Source organism: Staurois parvus, unplaced genomic scaffold (genome assembly GCF_062004578.1).
Source record: "Staurois parvus isolate SC_StPar_1 unplaced genomic scaffold, SC_StPar_1.0 ptg000390l, whole genome shotgun sequence".
NCBI lineage: Eukaryota > Metazoa > Chordata > Amphibia > Anura > Ranidae > Staurois > Staurois parvus.
The window spans coordinates 6768705-6790909 of record NW_028318186.1 but is presented as its reverse complement, the minus strand read 5'-3'; the positions used below and the strand labels follow the sequence as shown (position 1 = coordinate 6790909).

At 45.4% G+C, this 22205-nt stretch overlaps 1 protein-coding gene across 1 annotated transcript in view; it reads right to left on the bottom strand.

Annotated features, from left to right (window-relative positions):
- LOC149455658 (cytochrome P450 2K1-like) overlaps positions 1-22205 on the bottom strand; it is a 51187-nt gene that overhangs the window by 18887 nt on the left and 10095 nt on the right. The window contains exons 2-4 of the mRNA XM_089686054.1: positions 6557-6753; positions 4431-4593; positions 205-354 (exon numbers count right to left, since the gene is read on the bottom strand). Of these exons, the coding sequence (XP_089542180.1) occupies positions 205-354; positions 4431-4593; positions 6557-6739 (496 nt within the window). The 5' untranslated portion in view covers positions 6740-6753. The remainder of the gene's footprint in view (positions 1-204; positions 355-4430; positions 4594-6556; positions 6754-22205) is intronic.

Below are 22205 nucleotides of genomic sequence, written 5' to 3'. Positions count from 1 at the left end.
ACTTGCCATCAGGAGCAAGACACCAACTAAAAACCATACAATTCTAGTAAGGTGCTTTGCCCTGACTTCTGAATAGGGTACTGTCAATGAAAGGAGACAGAGACCGTGTGAGAAGCGTGAAGAATCTGAACAGTAGGTGCAGTATGGCCTGTATGTGGGATTGTGCAGCCCCAGAACCAACAGCCACAATCCACCACTACTGACCTTTGTAAGCTTTAAAAGTCTTTACCAAACTTTGGCACTCTTCAGTGATCTTATCTTCTATTTTTCTCTTCCCCATCCCGAAATCTCGCAGTGTAGAAAGAGTGAATCGTCTCATGGCTTTCCAGTTATTACCATTAGAAAATATAAGTCCTGAAGAAAAAATAAAAACGCATACATTTTAATCAGTTTAACAACTACAAGTCTTCACACTTTCACCCCCTTCCTGCCCAGGCCAATTTTCAGCTTTCAGTGCTATCACACTTTGAATGACAATTGCTTGGTCATGCAACACTGTACCCATATGAATTTTTTTAGCATTTTTTTTGAGACACATACATTTGATTTTGGTGGTATTTATTCACCACTGGGATTTTTATTTTTTTGCTATATAAATGAAAAAGTCTAAACTTTTTTTTTTTTCCAAAAAAGTGTTTTATAAAATTTTCCAAATAAACAAACAATCTTTCAGAAATCGTAGCCAAAATGTATTCATATATCTTTTAAGTAAAAAAAAAAAAAAAAAAAATCCAAATTAGTTTAACCAAACATTTTTTTAATTTTCCTCTACATTTTTATATTATGTTTTTGTTTTACACCGATTGCTTTTACACCCATAAAGGCTGTAATAGCAACAATTTCTCCTCTGGCTGCATTCTTGCAGCCATTGAGGAATACGGTGAGGGCTGTGATTGGTCACAGCTTGTCACATGGTACAAGGCTGTTGTGAATAGCCTTGTACCATGTGACCTGTAATCATTCACAGATTTCACTAGTTGTAAGCAATGATATCAGCAAGTGACATCTTGCTTAGTACTATTCATGATTGGCCAATCAGTGATCACATGATCGGGACCTCACACAGAGGTCCCGTACAGCGACCGGTGTTCTGCCGAGTCCAGAGGACACAACTGGGGAGCGTGCACATGCAGGGAATGCGCGAGGACATTTATAAACGGCCACCTGCTCCTGCACTGCTCCCGTCTGGCCGTCTATGTACATGGGCCAGATGGGAAGTGGTTAAAGGGGAATCCTAGGCGAAATGCTGAAAACCCAACCGAAACTTAGTTTTATATTACTGTAGCACTACCCCCTTAGAAGTCCTGCACAGCCAGGCAACACTCATTTCTCAGACTTGCATCCAGGAGTCAAAAATCAGTCCTCGAGCTTGTTTTTTTATATTTTATTGAGGGGATATCAACTTGGAGGGGGAAAGGGTATATGGGATGCCCAATGGAACCAATGAACTGACAACAACTTCCTGGAGCTATTTACAAGTGCACTGCAACACAGTCTGTTGGAGAGCTAGCCAGCATTTCCTAGTGTACCTCTCCAGACTCCAACTATTCCTCAATCTGGCTGCTTGAAGGAAATCCCTGCACAGGGGATCTGGTTCTGCCACAAAAAAAAAAAAAAAAAAAAAAACCACACAAAACAAAAAACATCCACAGCAGGTTTGCTAATCTAGTTTCCCACCAGAGTGCTCCTTTCCTTATCTGGCCTAGGGGGGGTGTAGGTTTACTCACTTGTCCCTGTCCTGTGCTGCTATAGATGCAGTGGCTGCTATCAGAATTTATAGCTCCTCCTCAGCTGATCAGGTGGTCCTCTCTCAGGGGGCAGTGAAGGTACAAGCTTTCTTCCTGTCCAGAGCCTCCACCTGTAGGTGAGTCCCTCTCCCATTTGAGTGTCCTCCCAGGCTCCTGCATTTTAGCCTACTTCTCCATCTTTCATCCGAACTCTCCTGCAGCTGAGCAAGCTCTCACTTTTAGGGTTTGTCCTGACCCCTTACTAAGCCTCCTGTTGGGGATTGGCCAGGATCCCTGAATAGTACAATCCAGCCACTCCTCAGATCCACCCGCTGCTTTTAGACCTTTCTCCAATGTTCTAGATCAGGGGGAAATTCCAGAGAGACTGGCCTGCAGAGCCTCTCAGCTCTGACCCAAATTTAACCTCCCTCTTACTGTTGCACCTGGGCTACTGCTCAGCCCCTGTCTAACAACTGAAGCTAGAGCTCCCCCTAGCTAACTAGGAGGGTGCTACATTACTTAAAAAAAAAAAAATTGAGACAACCCCACATATATACACATACAAACATAAAAACGCACATGTCGGGGGTGCCTATCTATGAAAACATTGATAGCGATACACGTTACATATCTCCATGCATGCCAGAGTGAGAGTAATAATCCTAGCACCAGACCTCCTCCGTAACACTAAACTGACCTATAGGGCTTTTAAAGGGTCTCCTATAGAAAATATAGGGTACTGAAGTTTGTCGCCATTACATGGGCACATGCAAATTTAGGGTATCTATTTACTTGGTGCAGCCAACACCTTTTATATTTTACAAAAATTGGAAATTTTATTTTGTTTGTGTGCCCTAAAAATTTACTTTAGTGTAACTTTTAGTGAAATTTTGCGGTAATATCGTGTAACATAAACAATTGGAACTACCACTATTTTACTCTCTGGGGTATTTGCTTTCAAAAAAAATATATAATGGTTTGGGTTTTTTTATGCAATCTTTAGGCCTAAAATTAGTTTTTAAACACGAGGGCCAAAAATGCAAAAATGACTCTTGCAGCTAAGGGTACAGCCAAACTGCCTAAACCATAATAAATGTGGGCTTTTTTTTTTTTTATTTATTGTACCATTGTGCTTTAGCAAGGGTTACAATTCCATGCAAAGTGCTCAACTCCAACAGGACTGTTCATTAAGCACAAGCACTGCTGCTTAATCTCCAGCTCGCTGCCAGCACAACAATACGGACAAAAAAAAAAACCTCCAAAAACACCCACATTTACTAGTGTTTATACAGCGTATCCAATTTACTTTAATTTGTGCACTGTACAATCCATTGCAGCCTGAATTTACAGACCTGTGTCAAATTGGAGGTGTTGCCTTCTGGACCCATTGCTGTGCTAATTGCTAAAATGCATTTTTATAAGCCTTTCCCTTGCATTTAAACTCCTTTCCACAATAAATAACAGAGCGGTTTCCAACTCAGATAAGCAGCTGTAACTTTATTAGTTACACCTGTTCAATTGCTTGGTAACACAAATTGCTAAATCAGCCAATCACATGGCAGCAACGTAATGCATATAGACATCTAGACGTGGTAAAGACAACTTGCTGACGTTCAAGCCAACCATCAGAATGGGGAAGGGAGGAGATTTAGGTGACTTTGAACGTGGCATGGTTGTTGGTGTCAGATGGACTGGTCTAAGTATTTAAAAAACTGCTGATCTTCTGGGATTTTCACATACAACCATCTCTAGGGTTTACAGAGAAAATATTTCCCCTCTAACTTTTCTGAGGACAACCCAAAATGTGGGATTTTCTTTTTACTTTCACGGATAATGGTTAACAGGACAAACAGAGGGGGAGAATCTTCCTAATGCAAATAGTTCAACTTTAGGATCACTGACAGGTAAAAGTGATTATCAATTATCTTGTTACAGTAGCATTGGAAAAATCAGTGGGATATGTTAGGCAGAAAGTAATTATGTTGTCCAGGAAGTTGATGTGTTGAAAGCAGGAAGAATGGGCATCTGTGTTGTGTATGGGGCTGTGTACCCACAGGCCAGTCAGGGTGCCCATGTTGACCTGTGTCCACAGCCAAAAGCACCTACAATGGGCATGTGAGCATCAGAACTGGACCACAAAACAATGGAAGTAGGTCGCCTGGCCTTTTCTTTTACATTATGTGGATGGTTGGGTGTGTGTACATTGCTTACTTGGTTAAGAGATGGTACCAGGATGCAATATGGAAAGAAGGCAAGTTGGCAGAGGCAGTGTGATGCTTTGGGCAATGTTCTGCTGGGAGCCTTGGGTCCTGCCATTCATGTGGATTGTTCTTTGACATGTACCACCTACCTAAATATTGTTGCGGACCAAGTAATCCCTGATAGCAGCAGCCTCTTTCAGCAGGATAATGCACCCTGCCATACTGAAAAAATGGTTCAAGAATGGATTGAGGAATACAAGTTCAAGGTCTAAAATCTCCAGATCTGTGGGATGTGCTAGTAAAACGTTTGATCCATGGAGGCCCCGCCTTGTAACTTACGGGACTTAAAGGATCTGCTACTGAAGGCTTGGTGCCAGATACCACAGCATATCTTCAAAGGTCTAGTGGAGTCCATGCCATGACAGGTCAAGGCTGTTTAGGGGAAACAGATGAACCTGCTCAATATTAGGTGGGTCATCATAACATTATGGCTGATACATACCATGATCCTGGAAAAAGTCACGAAAAACTGGAACATAGGGTCTTCCAGAAAATTTGTCAGCATGGTTAACCAGAGCCTCTTTCACAGTCTTATAGCCACACAGCACAACCATATTCTGAGATCCCATCTGTAGGCTGTACACAGAGCCATATTTCTCAGCAAGCTAATAAAAAAAGTGGTTATAAAATTTAAAACGTAGAACTGTATCATGTATATTGACACAAAGATCTTATTCACTGAAAAATTAAATATTTAACGCTCAGCTCCATTTGTTTAACTATCTTTAGTAAACACCCGAGTCATAGATAGCAGAACTGCTTCAATGTTGCTGCAGCCAGCCACAGAACAAGTCCAGAAGAACCAGTGCCAGGGACATATTTACAAATCAGTCCACATGGCGAAATTAGGAAATCCCCCTTCCAATGAAATCTTTGAAGCACCTAATATTTTGCCAACTCTTTTAAACAGGCCCCATTACTACTTATGGTCTGCTGTCTATATAGCCCAAAATTTTTACCTTATATTTACTGGGGTTCTGTGCATCCCTTCTATTTTCACCACTTTTGCACTGATGGTCAGACAGCCCCCTTAGTGTACACTGGTGGACAGGGCAAGATTTCCTGTTAACACCTCTTGGTCAATACAAGTGCCTTCTTTATTAGTGGTCAGTATAAATAACCCCTTACATCAGTGTCAAGAGGAGCAGTGCTTCTTTATATTGGTGGTTGGTGAAGCAGTGGCCTGGGACACTTTAAATTCGTGCTCAGTGGGAGAAAAAAAGACCCTACTTACATTAACAGTCAGTGGGAGAAAACACTTCTGGTAGTTACACCAGCAGCCAAGAGCTTAGTGGTAGTAAACCCACTTTGTTCATTTTTACCTACATGCACTCTTTAGGAAATATTCAGGTTTTCTTTAACCCTTTGAGGACCAAGGGACGTATTTGTCCCATGTTTGTAATTGCGTGTATCATCTGATTAAGAACTTAATGCTTTTTTTTGGTTTGAGTCAAAATATTAGTTCTTATAAACAAATGGATCTAGCTTTTTGCCAATTTCATGAAATGGCTTAGTTACAGCAACTGAAGTGTATGAACTTTAAAAACAAAACAAATGGATTCTTTTGGCGTTCCAAAACCTTACGGTCCTCAAAGGGTTAACTGGCGCATGTGCTCTGAAGGAACAGCATACCCAGTGCCATATCTTCAGAGCACTGCTGTGGCCCGTGCAGATGTGCGGGAGTGACGTCATCATGGCTCAGCCAGTCAGACGACCGGAGCTCGTGAACCCGGAAGGAGGACCATGTGAAGATGGAGACCTTTCCAGCGTGACAGTGCGCCGCTGGAGGACTTCGTTTTAAGGCACGTTTTACATAATGTGCTAGTATGTGATACCATTGCCTTGCAGAAAATGTTTGCTTTACTCCTGCAGAGTAATCATGTAATCTGTCTACTCATAGCTCGAAAAGGCAGGCATTTACACAATGACAGCAAGAATCAGTTAACTACTAGAGAAAAAAAATAAAGAAATAAAGAAGTTTAGCAGTTTCAGGTTGTTTTAATACTTCTACTGCTTTAAAAAATGTTGAAGTTGCATAGCCTGTCTTGCCTAAGGCACAGGATAGTCTGATCTTTACTGCACTACACTCAACACCAAATATTTGCAACAAAGAGCACACAAAGCAAGTAGGAATGTTCCAAAGATGAATTAAACAAGTGTATCAATTATATTCCATTATGTAGCAAACAAAAAAAAACTAAAATAAAAAGCTTATGTGGCTAAATTCTAGTATTAAAAAGAAAAAATAGGCCCTGAACTAGAAAAATCGAATCTCTCAGTTCCCCATAAAGTTCCACCCACCCCTACTGTGAAACTTCTTGGTTATGTGCCTACCAATGTGATGGCTGCAGTAGCCTGGTGGAAGGGAGTGCACAGAGGAGGAGAGTGTCCAGCACTGCAAGATTCAAATACCTATCTGACAGGTAAATGAATCGGGTGCCAACACCAACACTACGACACCCTTTATGAATCCCCTGGTACAGTATATTCCTCATGATGAAACGGTTCTTCCTGAGCTGGATTCTACACATACACTTTGACCACTCACTTGAAAGTCTAAGATCTTACCTCATGAAATGTTAGGTAAGGTTTATTCAGATTCATAATGTGCAGATTTCCAATAATAGGCAAGCATGGTGGTCCAGGAGGATAATTTGAATGGACTTTTTTCTTCTGACTGAATGACAAAATTACCAACAAAACACAGGTGACAATGGAGAGGACAATAGTAGCTGCATCTGTGAAATACATGTCTGTAGCAAAACCTGGAGAAACAATAGAAAAGAAAATCATAAAATGAACTTAACAAAACCAAAGCAAAGTAAGGAAATCAGAGGGGCTGAGAAGATACGCTATAGTTATAGTGGACGTGTTCCTTGGCTCACTATACCAATCATAAGTGATATGCTAGGAAAATATATCAAGGATGACACTTTATTATGGATATGTGGAGTGGCGCTGAAACTTGTAGGAGAGGGCCTTCTGTGCCTACATACTCCTTGAGGGACCCTAGAGTTGTTGGTCCCTTTGAGGTGTGGTGGCTGTAGCAGAGGTTGAGGGATGCCATAAAGGAAAGTCTCCAAAGTCTTCAGTTATTAGAAATCTTGAGTTAATTTGAAAATATATGTATATAACATAGTCAGCATGTTTCAGGGGTTTGACCCCCTTCTTCAGACCTCAAAGCTTTGAACTGTAAATCATTGCATGTGTATAGGGAGGATTGTACCTCCTGCTCAAGTTCCTCTATTTTTTAAAGGAAACTAACAATTACCTGCAGACAAGTTATGACTTCAAACTATACTTAGGCTACATGTACATGAGCCTACCCTGACCACCAGGTGCGTGGAAACGCAAATCGCAGCAAAACACGGCACCACGATTTTGCAGCGTTTTGAGTTTTCCCGCAGTCGGCAGTCAAAACGTTCCTATCCTGAGCGTGAATCTTCTGCGTTCAGGAGAGGGAGGCTTAACCTCACCTAAACGCGGCAGCTCCTAAACTCTGCCAAAAGCCTGTGTGTACATGGACACATAGGCTTTTATGGAGTTGAGTTTAGGAGCTTTGGCAAAAAAAATGCCAAAAGCTCCTAAACTTGAGTTTAGGAGCTACTCGTGTACATGAAGCCTTATTGTTGCACATAGGTGTATGGGAAATACAGTGTCCGCCTTCAATATATTCCACTTTTCATAGAGTGCTTCTCTGCTTATATAGCCTCTTATCAAATAGCAACAGACAACATGAAAAGACCAGGGCGGACATTCCACCTAAAATGTTAGACAAGCCTGCTGGCACAGTTACAATCTAGATACGTGTGTTATTTGCAGTAAACAGCTTTAACCTCCCTAGCAGTCTGATTATGTCCATATTTCTGTGCTCAAAGCAGTACTTTTTTTGCATGGAAATATGTATTTTTTATATTGTAGGTCTGTAATTTTTAGGAATAACTCACTGAAATCTGTTCGAACAAGAGTCTAGTAAACATCTCGGGTATGTTAAAAGTTTAAACATGAAATCATAAATTATAATGTAATAATCATAAAAATAATATAATACATTTAATTCAATATAAATCAAACCAAACACACTGAAATTTGAAATAGAGCGCCAAGTTTGCACATCACTGAGCTTAGTCGCAAAATCCTCTTCAGTGTCTGATGAGGAATTTCCCCACGAATCATTACCACTCAATTCTGCAAGTAGTTCTAATTTACTATCGCTGTTCTCTAGCTGGTCTAAAACCGCTTTTGACCTAAAGGGACGCTTTTTGGACGTTTCTCAGTTTTCAGGCAGAAGGAACAGTCAAAATGCAGACAGGGGACAGGACAAAGCACTCGGGACAACATGTATGTGAAATGGTTTGATACAGTAATGTTTTACTATGCGATTTTAGTGAATCACTTTTACAACTGTTGAATTTCCCGCAAGTTCTGTCCTCGTATGTCCTGACGCCGCAGGGAACAGAACCCGGAAGACGGATGCTGGCATTGGCCGGAGGACATTCCCGGGGATGCTGCAGGGGGGACATTGTGGGAGCGCAGGACAAAAAGGTAAATTAAGAAGAGATCCCGGAACAACGCTGCAGGGTATTCCCGAGTGTAGCTCGGGATTACCGTTTGTGGTACTGAAACTTTACCCCGATCTACACTCAGAAATGCTTAACCTCCTTGGCGGTATTTCCAATGACAAAATGGAGTATACATAGCCAATTTATAATACTCTATATATGTGACTCAGTAAGGATCATATAGTTATCCCTATACACATGGTAATGGTTCATTGTGGAACCAAAATAGAATATCTTGGGAAAATTGGAACTCATTCTCTGTTATTGTGATTCGTTTCACACCCTGAAACAAAATGACTTTACTATGTACAATGGAAGAGATTTCTTAGCATTAGATTCTTAACATTTTGAGATCTTTCTTGATATTGCTTCTCACTCACTGCTACTGTAACTGACATGTTACTTTAGGAGAGTGTTTCCCAACCTTTTTTCAGTCAAGGCACCCATTATGGATACTCTCAAGGCACCCTTTTAGATTGGGGTGCTTTGCGATTATGCAGAATTTTAAATGTAATAAACTATTCTACACATCCATGACACCCAACATTAGAGGTGAATTATTCTATACAATTTTGGGGCATTTTGTTGAGGCACCCCTGAAGAAGTCTGAAGGCACACCAGGGTGCCTGGGCACCCTGTTTGAGAAAGGCTGCTTTAGGAGCACCTGACTCAGTTTTAATATTGTTTTATTTCATTAATAAACATCTTACATGTGCAAGTTGGTGTGCTTTGGGTTGTTTTTCAAGTACAGGTGTACCTTGGATTACGAATTTAATGCGTTCTCCGGGACGTTTCATATTGCAAAAAATTTGTAAACTGAAACAGTTTTCCATAGGAATGCATTGAAAACCAGTTACCGATCCGGAGGTCAGAAAAAAGTTAAAAAAAAAAAAAAAAAAAGAAAGTTTCACTTTAGTTTATTTCTCCTAAAAGAAACAGTTTCCTTTTAGTTTATTTCCCGAGATAAAAGAAATAAAATTTCCTTTAGCTGGGGGGAAAGTGACAGCTAATTCTGTGAGCTATAGTGAAGAAAAAAACCAAAAAGCCGGCAATTGCATTTAAAAATCTGCACCGACATACACTTCGTATTGAGAAAACAATTTGTAAACCGAGGCATTATTTTCATTCATAAACCAAAAATTACTTTAACAGAGGCATTCATAAACCGAGGTACACCTGTATATCTAAGCCAAAAAAGGAGAGAGTTAAAACCCCTTCTATTGGGGAAATTTCTCCTCACTTCCTGTCATATAGGCACAACAGGAAGTGAAAGGAAATCTCTCCAAAATGAGGGGAAAAAAAATCCCAGCTGACATTACAGTTGATGTCCCTTTAGAATAATTACCCTCACCTCTTAATTTGGTGACAATTTTTAATTTTGTTATCTTCAATGACTACCAATACATATAGAAAGGGTAGATCTCAGCTGGTACAATGACAGTCATAAAAATCTGATAGGAGGAGTTCTAGGCCTTTACTGTGGCCCAATCTTTAAAAAAAGGGTTGATAACCTAATCAAAATGCTGCACATATTGGCAGCACTATACAATGTACCAGTTGTTAGAGATTCTGTATATGGCCCTACAGAACAGAGTGCACAGTTCACATGTGCTTATCTGCTTGCTTCACTGCAAACAGGAAACTTTATTCAGAGAAGAGATAGAGCGTATACAGTACCATAGATGCTGCTACAAACGTATAAACACTGCCACCTACTGGTTGAAGAATATAGCCCTACTGAATATTGATGTAGTTGTTGCATAAAATACATGAACACTGTATTTCAACACCAATTAAGCAAATCTGTGTTGAGATATGTTCAAAATAAATCTTACAAGGCAAACCACTCTAATGTTTTAAATCAATGTACTGGGACCTCTACTTCTTGAACACTCGCCAAATTTGTTATGACTTCCTAATACAGGTCAAGTCAGGTTGTCTCGTAGTGGGAAATCCAATAGGATCTTCAATTTCCCCCAGGCAGCAAAAATAGATTTTTCCCAGTGTTCTTAATTATAGGGTTATCTAAGGAAAATGAACAGCTTGAAATAGTGATGTAACAATTGAACCAGATAAAAAAAAAACCTATACAACTCTCCCTCTTTCACCCCCTGCTCTCCAACCACACTGGAGCAAGGAGACAAAAATAATTCATTCTGCCTAAGGCTGGCCATACATTGTAAAATTTTCCTTTAGATTTACCAAAACCAGATAACATGGTCAAAACAAAACACTTTTAATTTGTATGCAATCAGACAGGCCCTTGCATAATTGAAGGCATGGGCGTAGCATCAGGGGCCTCAGGGGTCACAATTGTGACCCCACTTATGCTCCAGGGGGGCCTATGCTGTTTCCCTGTCACTATGATGGGCAAGGCGGAATCCTGAGAAAGCAGAAGTTCTGAGCTTTTGGCTTCATTTTCATGTCCTGAGCCAGTGAGTAGCAGAGGAAGGACAGGGTGAAGCCAGCCCTGCTGGCAACCAAACAGGGATGAACACCAAGTTGTCACTTGGCTGAGCGAGTGAGGAGGAGAGCACTGTCCAGGAGTTGGTACTGCTGTCATTGGGGAGCTAAAAAGATACAGATCGGATCTGTGCAGAGACACTCCCCACAACTCCTGCTGACATTCACACAAAAATTCTCACAAAATTCCGTGAGACCTTCTGAGGGGCCCCCAAGGGACTGGGGGCTCCAGAGTTCACTTTGGCAGTTTAAGTAGGATGATTTAGATGGGGAATCTGTCAGCATGGGGGGGAAATAATGTGACATTACCAGGATGGTGGTATGGGGGGGGGATCAGTAATTCCCTGGGGGTCCGTGTGTTACTAGGAGGAGGGCATCTGAAGGTGGGGGTCATCTGTTATTACCTGGTGGGAGGAGGGGGTCATTAGCAGGAGGGGAAGTCGTCTGTACAGGCGGTGGAGATAATCTATGATTAACTGAAGTGGGGGGGGCTCTTGAAGGAGGGGCCATCTGTCAATGCCAACAGGAGGCAGGAAGGTATGTGTCATTACCAGGAAGGGGGGGGGGATGTTACTTTCCCTAGTATCCTTTACTTCCATATCCCTGCAGCCTGGCCATGAGAGAGGTAACTTGGTGCTGTTTAACCTCCCTGGCGGTATTCCCGAGTGTAGTTTGGGGTTAACTTTCAGTACCAGAAGCGGTAACCCTGAGCTACACTCGGGAATACTCTACAGCACTTCTCCAGCGATCCCTGTTTAACTAACCTTGTCCTGCGCTCCCGTGATGTCCCCCCTGCAGCATCCCAGCCATGTCCTCTGTCCGATGCCGGCATCCATCTTCCGGGTTCTGGTCCCTGCGAGTGTCGGGACGTACGGGGGACGGAACCGGCGGGAAATTCAAAAATGTCACATTCACTCAATACACTAAAATTTTGGTAGTATTACATTACTGTATCAAACCATTTCACATACATTTTGTCCCGAGTGCTTTGTCCTGTGCCCTGCCTGCATTTTTACTGTTCTTTCTGCCTTGAAACTGAGAAACGTCCATGGCATCCAAAAAGCGTCCCTTTAGGTCAAAAGCGGTTTTAGACCAGCAAGAGAACAGCGATAGTAAATTAGAACCACTTGCAGAATTGAGTAATGATTTGTGGGGAAATTCATCAGACACTGAAAACGATTTTGCGACTAAGATCAGTGATGTGCAAACTTGGTGCTATATTTTTCAAATTTCAGTGTTTTTGGTTTGATTACATTGAATAAAATATATTATATTATTTTGTATGATTATATAATTAATGATTTTGTGTTTCAAATTTTATCATACCGAGGATGTTTACTAGACTCTTGTTTGGACAGATTTCAGTGAGCTATTCCTAAGAATTACAGGCCTACAATAAAAAAAAAAAAATTTCCATTGAAAATAATGTACCGCTTTGAGCACAGTAATACTGACATAATCAGACCGCTAGGGAGGGTTAAAAAAAAAAAGGAAAAAGTGATATCTGCAGTGGCACACTCTGTTCAGCCCCCCTCCTGCCCCTGTTCAGCCCTCCACGTGCACACAAGGTGGCGGCAGGCAGGCAACACTATGAGCTGCTGGGTGAAAGCGGTGGGCTTGTATGTGAATCTGGAAGTCAGAGTGCCTGCTGAGTTTCCTCTTTTACAAACAGACCTACAGCTTTCACCCGACAGTTCAGAGTGTGGCCTGCCTGTCCCCACTCTGTGCACGGGCAGACAGCAGGAGAGAGAGAAGAAAGACAGCCACCATACAGCTATCATGTCTTGCCGCACGATTATAGGTAGTGGGGGGCCCCATGTCAACTTTTACATCAGGGCCCACAGGCAGCAAGCTACACCTCTGATTGAAGGTAAATTGAATAAGAAAATGTCCAGCTTTACAGGACAGGAGAGGGGATGTGACATACTGAGCACAGAGCCTGTAAAGCCCCCACCTCTTCTAAACTCTACCAGATGGAACATATGCAGCACTGCTTGCCATGCAGCCCTGTACCTTCTCTGATCGCTTTGTACTGATTAATAATCTCTGTGGGAAGTTGTGGATAGATAATCATTTTAGTAGTAGCTGGCAGCTTGTGTTGTAAATCACAAAAACACAAGCCCACAACTCCACTCCGGCTACTACATTTGTCAGAGAGACTAGTGTAGCAGCTGGCTTGTGTTTTTGTGGGCTTGTGTATAATGATGCTCCATTTTATGTAGGTGAGGCCTAACGAGGGTCTCCAGTTTGGGAGTAACCACCACACAAACTTAGTCAACACTGTATTTATCTTGTCACTTGAAATCACATTTTACAAGTATGTACAGCAATTCGCTGATATGAGATGTACAAGCAGAGTGGCTATAAACAAATGACCAACATAGGATTGACTGAGCGCAAACAAAGTGTCCCGATCGCCGCAGCCGAGACTCTGTAAGCCACTCCTCTGATACATTTCGCCCTTCCCATGGGGCTTAGTCATGGAGGTAGGGATTCTCTGATGCAGAGGAGATATATTGCATCATAAACCTCTGCTTTAATTAGACAACACCAGGTGAAAATTGAGAAGGGCGAAAGGAAAAAGAAAAAGAAATGCACTGCAAAGTATATATCTATAAAGCCAGTGACCACCTCAGATCTCTTCATACTTGGTAAAAAAAAATATATATTCATTACTGGCATATTTAGAGTGTGCTTCAATCCTGATGTATCAAAAAATTTGCAACCCTTACTCAGGAAAAAAAAAGTGACCAAAAATAAATGAAAAATAGATAAACTACCATAAAGGACCCTAAACAAACCCCTAAAACTCTCAAAACTCTGGACACTTTCTTTGCTCTTATAGATTGCATGGAGTCCAAATGGACTCCTTTCCCAGCCTGCACCCTAGCGGAATCCCTCGGACATGGCCACAGAAACCAGAACGGAGACCCAAAGATGGTATTTAGGTTCACAGGATTGACTGACTTACACACACTGAGGAGCACTTCTGTAGAGGGGTGGTGGTACTTGCCAGCTGGCATTGTTTATACACATTCCTGCTATAAGAAGCTGTCCAGAAATCCTCTCCTGAATACCGGAATGTATTTGCACATCGCAAGGGTACTCTATTCTGTCCCTTCTTATCGGGAACCTCTCCCTGCACTACACTTATTCTGTCCCTAGCCAGCAAGGTTCTCCATTTTACACAGACTGCAAGTGCCCCCAAATGACACAGGGCGCCTCTTATCAGGTCTCCCCATCAAGATGGCCATCTCAAACTTTGTGAGGTTTCAGCATCCATTTGGACAGCCATCCTCCCCAACACAGTTGCTGGAGCCCACTAAGGGATACAATTCTCCTTATCGAACTCCTCTGCACATAGAAAAGGGACACAATGCCCCCTACAGGCTGAAGGAATGTACTCCAGTCTCCACCTGCCTCTGTAGTCTGTTATTCACAAGTTGCCAAAAACTACTGATTTTCTCTGAAGTAACTGGTGGCTGCAGGAGGTTGGAGGCTCAAGCTTTTACAAGTGCAAAGAATGGAGAAGAGGAGGCACATGGCTGCATGGAAGGGAGAGCTGCAGAATGGAGGGATGACTGACTTTATAGCTGCTTACACTTACCACACAGGAACGCCCACAATTTGGGCTTCTGACTGGGGTGCAGCTACATTCAGCACTGACAGAAAAAACAAAAAAAACAAAACCTACATACTCACCTAGATGGATCTGAGCTGCAGCAGTCACCCGCTGATCACATGACCACTGATCGCTCAGTTCTCTGGGTTCAGTGAACCATGACTGTCAGTCACTGTCAGTTACTGGATCAGCTCTGTGACATCAGCTGGCAGAAAATGGGTCACAGGAGTGCAGAACTAAAATGCACTCCCGGGAACCCCAAGAAAAAGTAGAGCCAAAAGAGCTTTGATCCTACTTCATCTTTAGGTTCCATTCACACTTATGCTACTTGTCATGTGACTTTGGGGCCCAAAGTTGCATTACAAGTTGCCCCCCATGTTTCCCAATGGGTACCATTCATATCTGTGCAACTTCAAAGTAGTTCCTGCACTACTTTGTTCTGATTTTAATGCGATTTGAGGGCCATGGGCTTCAATGTAAACCCTCCAAAGTCGCATGAAAGTCGCACCTGAATGTCGCATATGCGACTTGTGTGTGACTTTGTACAGCAGAAACAATTCTCCTTGGTCAAAGCCACAGTCGCACCATAGTCACTCATCCAAAGTCGCATCAAAGTCACGCCAAAGTTGCATGAAAGTCACTGTAAAGTCGCAATGAAAAATCGCACAATTTTGAAGTCGCACAAGTGTGAATGGAGCCTTAATGACTGCAGAACGGAGACTACAGAAAGGTGTACGTGTGGGGAGTCAAGACTGTCATCTGATATAATTCCTCTGTAATTTGATGAATGTGAAGGCATGGAGCATGAATGTGGTTGTCAAAGGATTTGGCAGATACATGATACAGAAGATTAAAAGCGGATTTTTTTGGGGGGGGAGGGGGGGGGGGAATACAGCAGCAAAAACGTTATGTGTAATAGTCTCTTCGATTGTAAGCTCAGGAGCAGGGCCCTCCTAACCCTCTTGTATTGAACTGTACTGTCTCCTGTTACATTGTAAAGCGCTGAGCAAACTTTTGCTGCTATATAAATCCTGTATAATAATATAACTAGAAAAGCTACAATTTCTGGGGAAATTGTGTGAAGTGTTCTTGCCTCCCCCAGTAGTCTACAACAGGAGTGGGCGGAGTGGCTTGAGTAACTAAAAGGTCAATGGGCGGTGTGAGTTGCAAACAAATGGTCATATTGGGAAAACTATCAGGACTATGGCTTAGCCGTGGACATTTTTAGTGGCAGCAGAGATAGCTGAACGTTTTGATATCAGATTTGTGTAGGTGGGGTTGAAAAATGAGGGCGTGATGGCAGTTTAGAAATCATGTCCTGATTTTTCAGCTCCCACTCTAGTTTTGAACATTTCGCCATTTATTCCTATGGGACCAATTTCACCACAAAAAATTATATTTCGTGAACCATTCAGCGAAACGTTCCACAAAGTTATAGCACACCAATCGAGAACAATCCGCACGTTTCGGTATATTACTCTCTATGTAGTGTAAAAACTGTGGGAGGAGTTAGGGTGGTAAATTTGGCTATAATAAGAATATATATGTGAGATAACAGTAAGTGGTCTTCTCATGCAAGAACACTTAATAGTATGTATCCCATTAACCGCAGGCAGCTGCTTCTGTTACAAATCTTCCTTGCTGTGCCTCCTCCAAGCCACCAGATACTACACTGAGCAGCTGCCTTCAGGCACTGTAAATGTCAACAGCCAAAATTGTAGTAAAAGATGTTATAGTGAGCGTGACTTAAATGAAAAGGTGTATAAATATGTATACACAACAATGCCAATGAGCAGCTGATACACCGAAAAGGTAACCAAACAAAAACCTCCAAACGTATGTATCAAATGGAATGGTGCAGCGCTAAATAGAACACAGTTTATACACACAATATATGCACATGCGTGATATCACTCTGATGGTGATCTATAAATACAAAAGTTCAGTACAATAGTGCGGATCATGGAGAGATCCTAATTCCAGGTGAGTGGACGTCCTGATCCAAGGTGTGATGATAAGTGTGAACCACACAAATAGGTGAAAAACGCACTCACCAGATGTGCGTTTAACATACGCAATATGTAATCCTGCGTCACCAGGCCATAGAACGATCATCAGATCCCAGATCAGATTGCACCCAGATCACCATCCCGGCTCCACAGAAGTAAGGTCATCCGAAACTGCTACCAGTTGAATACGTGAATACGTGCATCGCACGAAATGTGTCAGGGGGGCAGTAGCAGCAGGACACCTAACCACCGTTGGTGGACACCCTGGAAACATATGGTCAGTAAACTTTTCGTTCAAAATCTTTTAAGTACCCCACACCAACCCTGAATAAAGGTATCTTAAGCAGTATCACGCTATGAGGTCTCTTATTGAGCACTCTGTGTGAGTGCTATCATTCGCAGTGCCCATCTGGAGGACTCAGGACCCTGGTGGTGATACCTGGTAGCAGTTTCGGATGATCTTACTTCTGTGGAGCCGGGATGGTGATCTGGGTGCAATCTGATCTGGGATCTGATGATCGTTCTATGGCCTGGTGACGCAGGATTACATATTGCGTATGTTAAACGCACATCTGGTGAGTGCGTTTTTCACCTATTTGTGTGGTTCACACTTATCACCACACCTTGGATCAGGACGTCCACTCACCTGGAATTAGGATCTCTCCATGATCCGCACTATTGTATTGAACTTTTGTATATATAGATCACCATCAGAGTGATATCACGCATGTGCATAAACTGTGTTCTAATATTTAGCGCTGCACCATTCCATTTGATATAAATGTCAACAGCCACTGCTACTGAGAAAAGTTGTGCCACCCACCTACACCATTCACAGAACTCAGACTAATATTGTCCAACAATGCATATAGAGATGAGCGAACTATTCAAAAATTCGATTCGGCTGATTCGGCAAATTCGAGGAATAAATTTGATTCGATGCGAATATATTCGCTGCGAATTTAACTTATAAAAAGGGTGTTTCTAGGCTTCAGAGAGCCTTTATATTAGTGCAGAACACTGTACCTTTAATTTAAATGCCCTTGGAGTCTGCTGGGGAAGAGAAATAATACTGTCAGTCAGTATGACATGCAGATGAGTGCCGTCGATCTTAGAATCACCGCACACTTCACTCATTTGGGCAGTCACGGGGCCAAAACCAGAGTGTGGAGCCACAGTGTGGCGGTGGAGGCAGCAGCAATGGGAGGCCATACAGCACCCTATGACAAAATGGAACCCACCAGCAGTGTGAGGAGACCTGAAAGTGGCACATGGCAGAGTGTGGCGATGGAGACAGCAGCAATGGGAGGCCGTACAGGGACCCATGAGACACTCTGGACCTGGCAGCAGCATGAGGAGGCGGTACGGGGGCCCATGGCAGATTACGGGCCTGGCAGCAGCAATGGGAGGCCCGTAATCTGCCAGCACCCTATGACAAAATGGAACACACCAGCAGTGTGAGGAGACCTGAAAGTGGCACATGGCAGAGTGTGGCGATGAAGACAGCAGCAATGGGAGGCCGTACAGGGACCCATGAGAGACTCTGGACCTGGCAGCAGCATGAGGAGGCGGTACGGGGGCCCATGGCAGATTACGGGCCTGGCAGCAGCAATGGGAGGCCCGTAATCTGCCAGCACCCTATGACAAAATGGAACCCACCAGCAGTGTGAGGAGACCTGAAAGTGGCACATGGCAGAGTGTGGCGATGGAGACAGCAGCAATGGGAGGCCGTACAGGGACCCATGACAGATTACGGGCCTGGCAGCAGCATGAGGAGGCGGTACAGGGGCCCATGGCAGATTACGGGCCTGGCAGCAGCAATGGGAGGCCCGTAATCTGCCAGCACCCTATGACAAAATGGAACCCACCAGCAGTGTGAGGAGACCTGAAAGTGGCACATGGCAGAGTGTGGCGATGGAGACAGCAGCAATGGGAGGCCGTACAGGGACCCATGACAGATTACGGGCCTGGCAGCAGCATGAGGAGGCGGTACAGGGGCCCATGGCAGATTACGGGCCTGGCAGCAGCAATGGGAGGCCCGTAATCTGCCAGCACCCTATGACAAAATGGAACACACCAGCAGTGTGAGGAGACCTGAAAGTGGCACATGGCAGAGTGTGGCGATGGAGACAGCAGCAATGGGAGGCCGTACAGGGACCCATGACAGATTACGGGCCTGGCAGCAGCATGAGGAGGCGGTACAGGGGCCCATGGCAGATTACGGGCCTGGCAGCAGCAATGGGAGGCCCGTAATCTGCCAGCACCCTATGACAAAATGGAACCCACCAGCTGTGTGAGGAGACCTGAAAGTGGCACATGGCAGAGTGTGGCGATGGAGACAGCAGCAATGGGAGGCCATACAGGGACCCATGAGAGACTCTGGACCTGGCAGCAGCATGAGGAGGCGGTACGGGGGCCCATGGCAGATTGCGGGCCTGGCAGCAGCAATGGGAGGCCCGTAATCTGCCAGCACCCTATGACAAAATGGAACCCACCAGCAGTGTGAGGAGACCTGAAAGTGGCACATGGTAGAGTGTGGCGATGGAGACAGCAGCAATGGGAGGCCGTACAGGGACCCATGACAGATTACGGGCCTGGCAGCAGCATGAGGAGGCGGTACAGGGGCCCATGGCAGATTACGGGCCTGGCAGCAGCAATGGGAGGCCCGTAATCTGCCAGCACCCTATGACAAAATGGAACCCACCAGCAGTGTGAGGAGACCTGAAAGTGGCACATGGCAGAGTGTGGCGATGGAGACAGCAGCAATGGGAGGCCGTACAGGGACCCATGACAGATTACGGGCCTGGCAGCAGCATGAGGAGGCGGTACAGGGGCCCATGGCAGATTACGGGCCTGGCAGCAGCAATGGGAGGCCCGTAATCTGCCAGCACCCTATGACAAAATGGAACCCACCAGCAGTGTGAGGAGACCTGAAAGTGGCACATGGCAGAGAGTGGCGATGGAGACAGCAGCAATGGGAGGCCGTACAGGGACCCATGAGAGACTCTGGACCTGGCAGCAGCATGAGGAGGCGGTACGGGGGCCCATGGCAGATTACGGGCCTGGCAGCAGCAATGGGAGGCCCGTAATCTGCCAGCACCCTATGACAAAATGGAACCCACCAGCAGTGTGAGGAGACCTGAAAGTGGCACATGGCAGAGTGTGGCGATGGAGACAGCAGCAATGGGAGGCCGTACAGGGACCCATGAGAGACTCTGGACCTGGCAGCAGCATGAGGAGGCGGTACGGGGGCCCATGACAGATTACGGGCCTGGCAGCAGCAATGGGAGGCCCGTAATCTGCCAGCACCCTATGACAAAATGGAACACACCAGCAGTGTGAGGAGACCTGAAAGTGGCACATGGCAGAGTGTGGCGATGGAGACAGCAGCAATGGGAGGCCGTACAGGGACCCATGAGAGACTCTGGACCTGGCAGCAGCATGAGGAGGCGGTACGGGGGCCCATGACAGATTACGGGCCTGGCAGCAGCAATGGGAGGCCCGTAATCTGCCAGCACCCTATGACAAAATGGAACCCACCAGCAGTGTGAGGAGACCTGAAAGTGGCACATGGCAGAGTGTGGCGATGGAGACAGCAGCAATGGGAGGCCGTACAGGGACCCATGAGAGACTCTGGACCTGGCAGCAGCATGAGGAGGCGGTACGGGGGCCCATGGCAGATTACGGGCCTGGCAGCAGCAATGGGAGGCCCGTAATCTGCCAGCACCCTATGACAAAATGGAACCCACCAGCAGTGTGAGGAGACCTGAAAGTGGCACATGGCAGAGTGTGGCGATGGAGACAGCAGCAATGGGAGGCCGTACAGGGACCCATGAGAGACTCTGGACCTGGCAGCAGCATGAGGAGGCGGTACGGGGGCCCATGACAGATTACGGGCCTGGCAGCAGCAATGGGAGGCCCATAATCTGCCAGCACCCTATGACAAAATGGAACACACCAGCAGTGTGAGGAGACCTGAAAGTGGCACATGGCAGAGTGTGGCGATGGAGACAGCAGCAATGGGAGGCCGTACAGGGACCCATGACAGATTACGGGCCTGGCAGCAGCATGAGGAGGCGGTACGGGGGCCCATGGCAGATTACGGGCCTGGCAGCAGCAATGGGAGGCCCGTAATCTGCCAGCACCCTATGACAAAATGGAACCCACCAGCAGTGTGAGGAGACCTGAAAGTGGCACATGGCAGAGTGTGGCGATGGAGACAGCAGCAATGGGAGGCCGTACAGGGACCCATGACAGATTACGGGCCTGGCAGCAGCATGAGGAGGCGGTACAGGGGCCCATGGCAGATTACGGGCCTGGCAGCAGCAATGGGAGGCCCGTAATCTGCCAGCACCCTATGACAAAATGGAACCCACCAGCAGTGTGAGGAGACCTGAAAGTGGCACATGGCAGAGTGTGGCGATGGAGACAGCAGCAATGGGAGGCCGTACAGGGACCCATGAGAGACTCTGGACCTGGCAGCAGCATGAGGAGGCGGTACAGGGGCCCATGACAGATTACGGGCCTGGCAGCAGCATGAGGAGTCGGTACGGGGGCCCATGGCAGATTACGGGCCTGGCAGCAGCAATGGGAGGCCCGTAATCTGCCAGCACCCTATGACAAAATGGAACCCACCAGCAGTGTGAGGAGACTTGAAAGTGGCACATGGCAGAGTTAACATGTTTGGGGCATGATTCATGGCGGATTTAGTCAGTTGTGTCAGGAACTGGTGGTGTGAAATCCAGACTAATCCACGCCTGATTCATTTTCACAAACGTGAGTCTCTCCACACTTTGGGTGGACAGTCGTGTCCTCCGCAGAGTTACAATACCTCCTGCCGCACAAAACACGCGCTCCGATGCCACGCTACTGGCCGGCATGACAGCCTTTCAAGGGCAAATTCAGCTAGTTGGGGCCAAAGGTCAAGTTTCGTTGCCCAGTAGTCAAGGGGATTGTCTACCTCGGTTGGCAGGGTGCTGTCCAAGTAGGCCCAAGCCTGTTGTTTGAGGTCCTGCTCCAGGTCCACCTGATGCTGCTGCTGCTGCGGCTGGTTAGTAGTTTCCTCACTGCGCTGGTGAAGAAAGCTACTCATCATTGACTGAAGACTGAGGCAGCTGCTGCTGGTGGAGCTGCCACTGCTCCTACCACCCCTCCCCTCCCCTGCTGCCATGGCAGCGGAACGCGAGCGCACAGGGCCCACAGTGTCTGAGGATGGACGTTGGCGCAGAAAGGCAGAGACCAACTGACTACATAGGTGGTTTTTATAGTACGTTATTTTGGCCTCCCTCTCAGCAGGTGTGGAAAAGGCCACCATTTTTGAACGGTAGCGAGGGTCCAACAAGGTGGACAGCCAAAAGTCATCCCTCTGTCTGATGGTTATTATTCGGCTGTCGCTACGCAAGCAACCGAGCATGCTATGGGCCATTTGTGCCAAGGAATGCGAGGGACTCCCTGCCTCCATCTCCACAGCATACTGCCATGGTGCGTCTGGGTCCTCTGTCTCCTCCTCCTCCTCCTCTACCAGATGCTCCTGCTCCTCCACTCCTCTCCGCTGAGTGGAA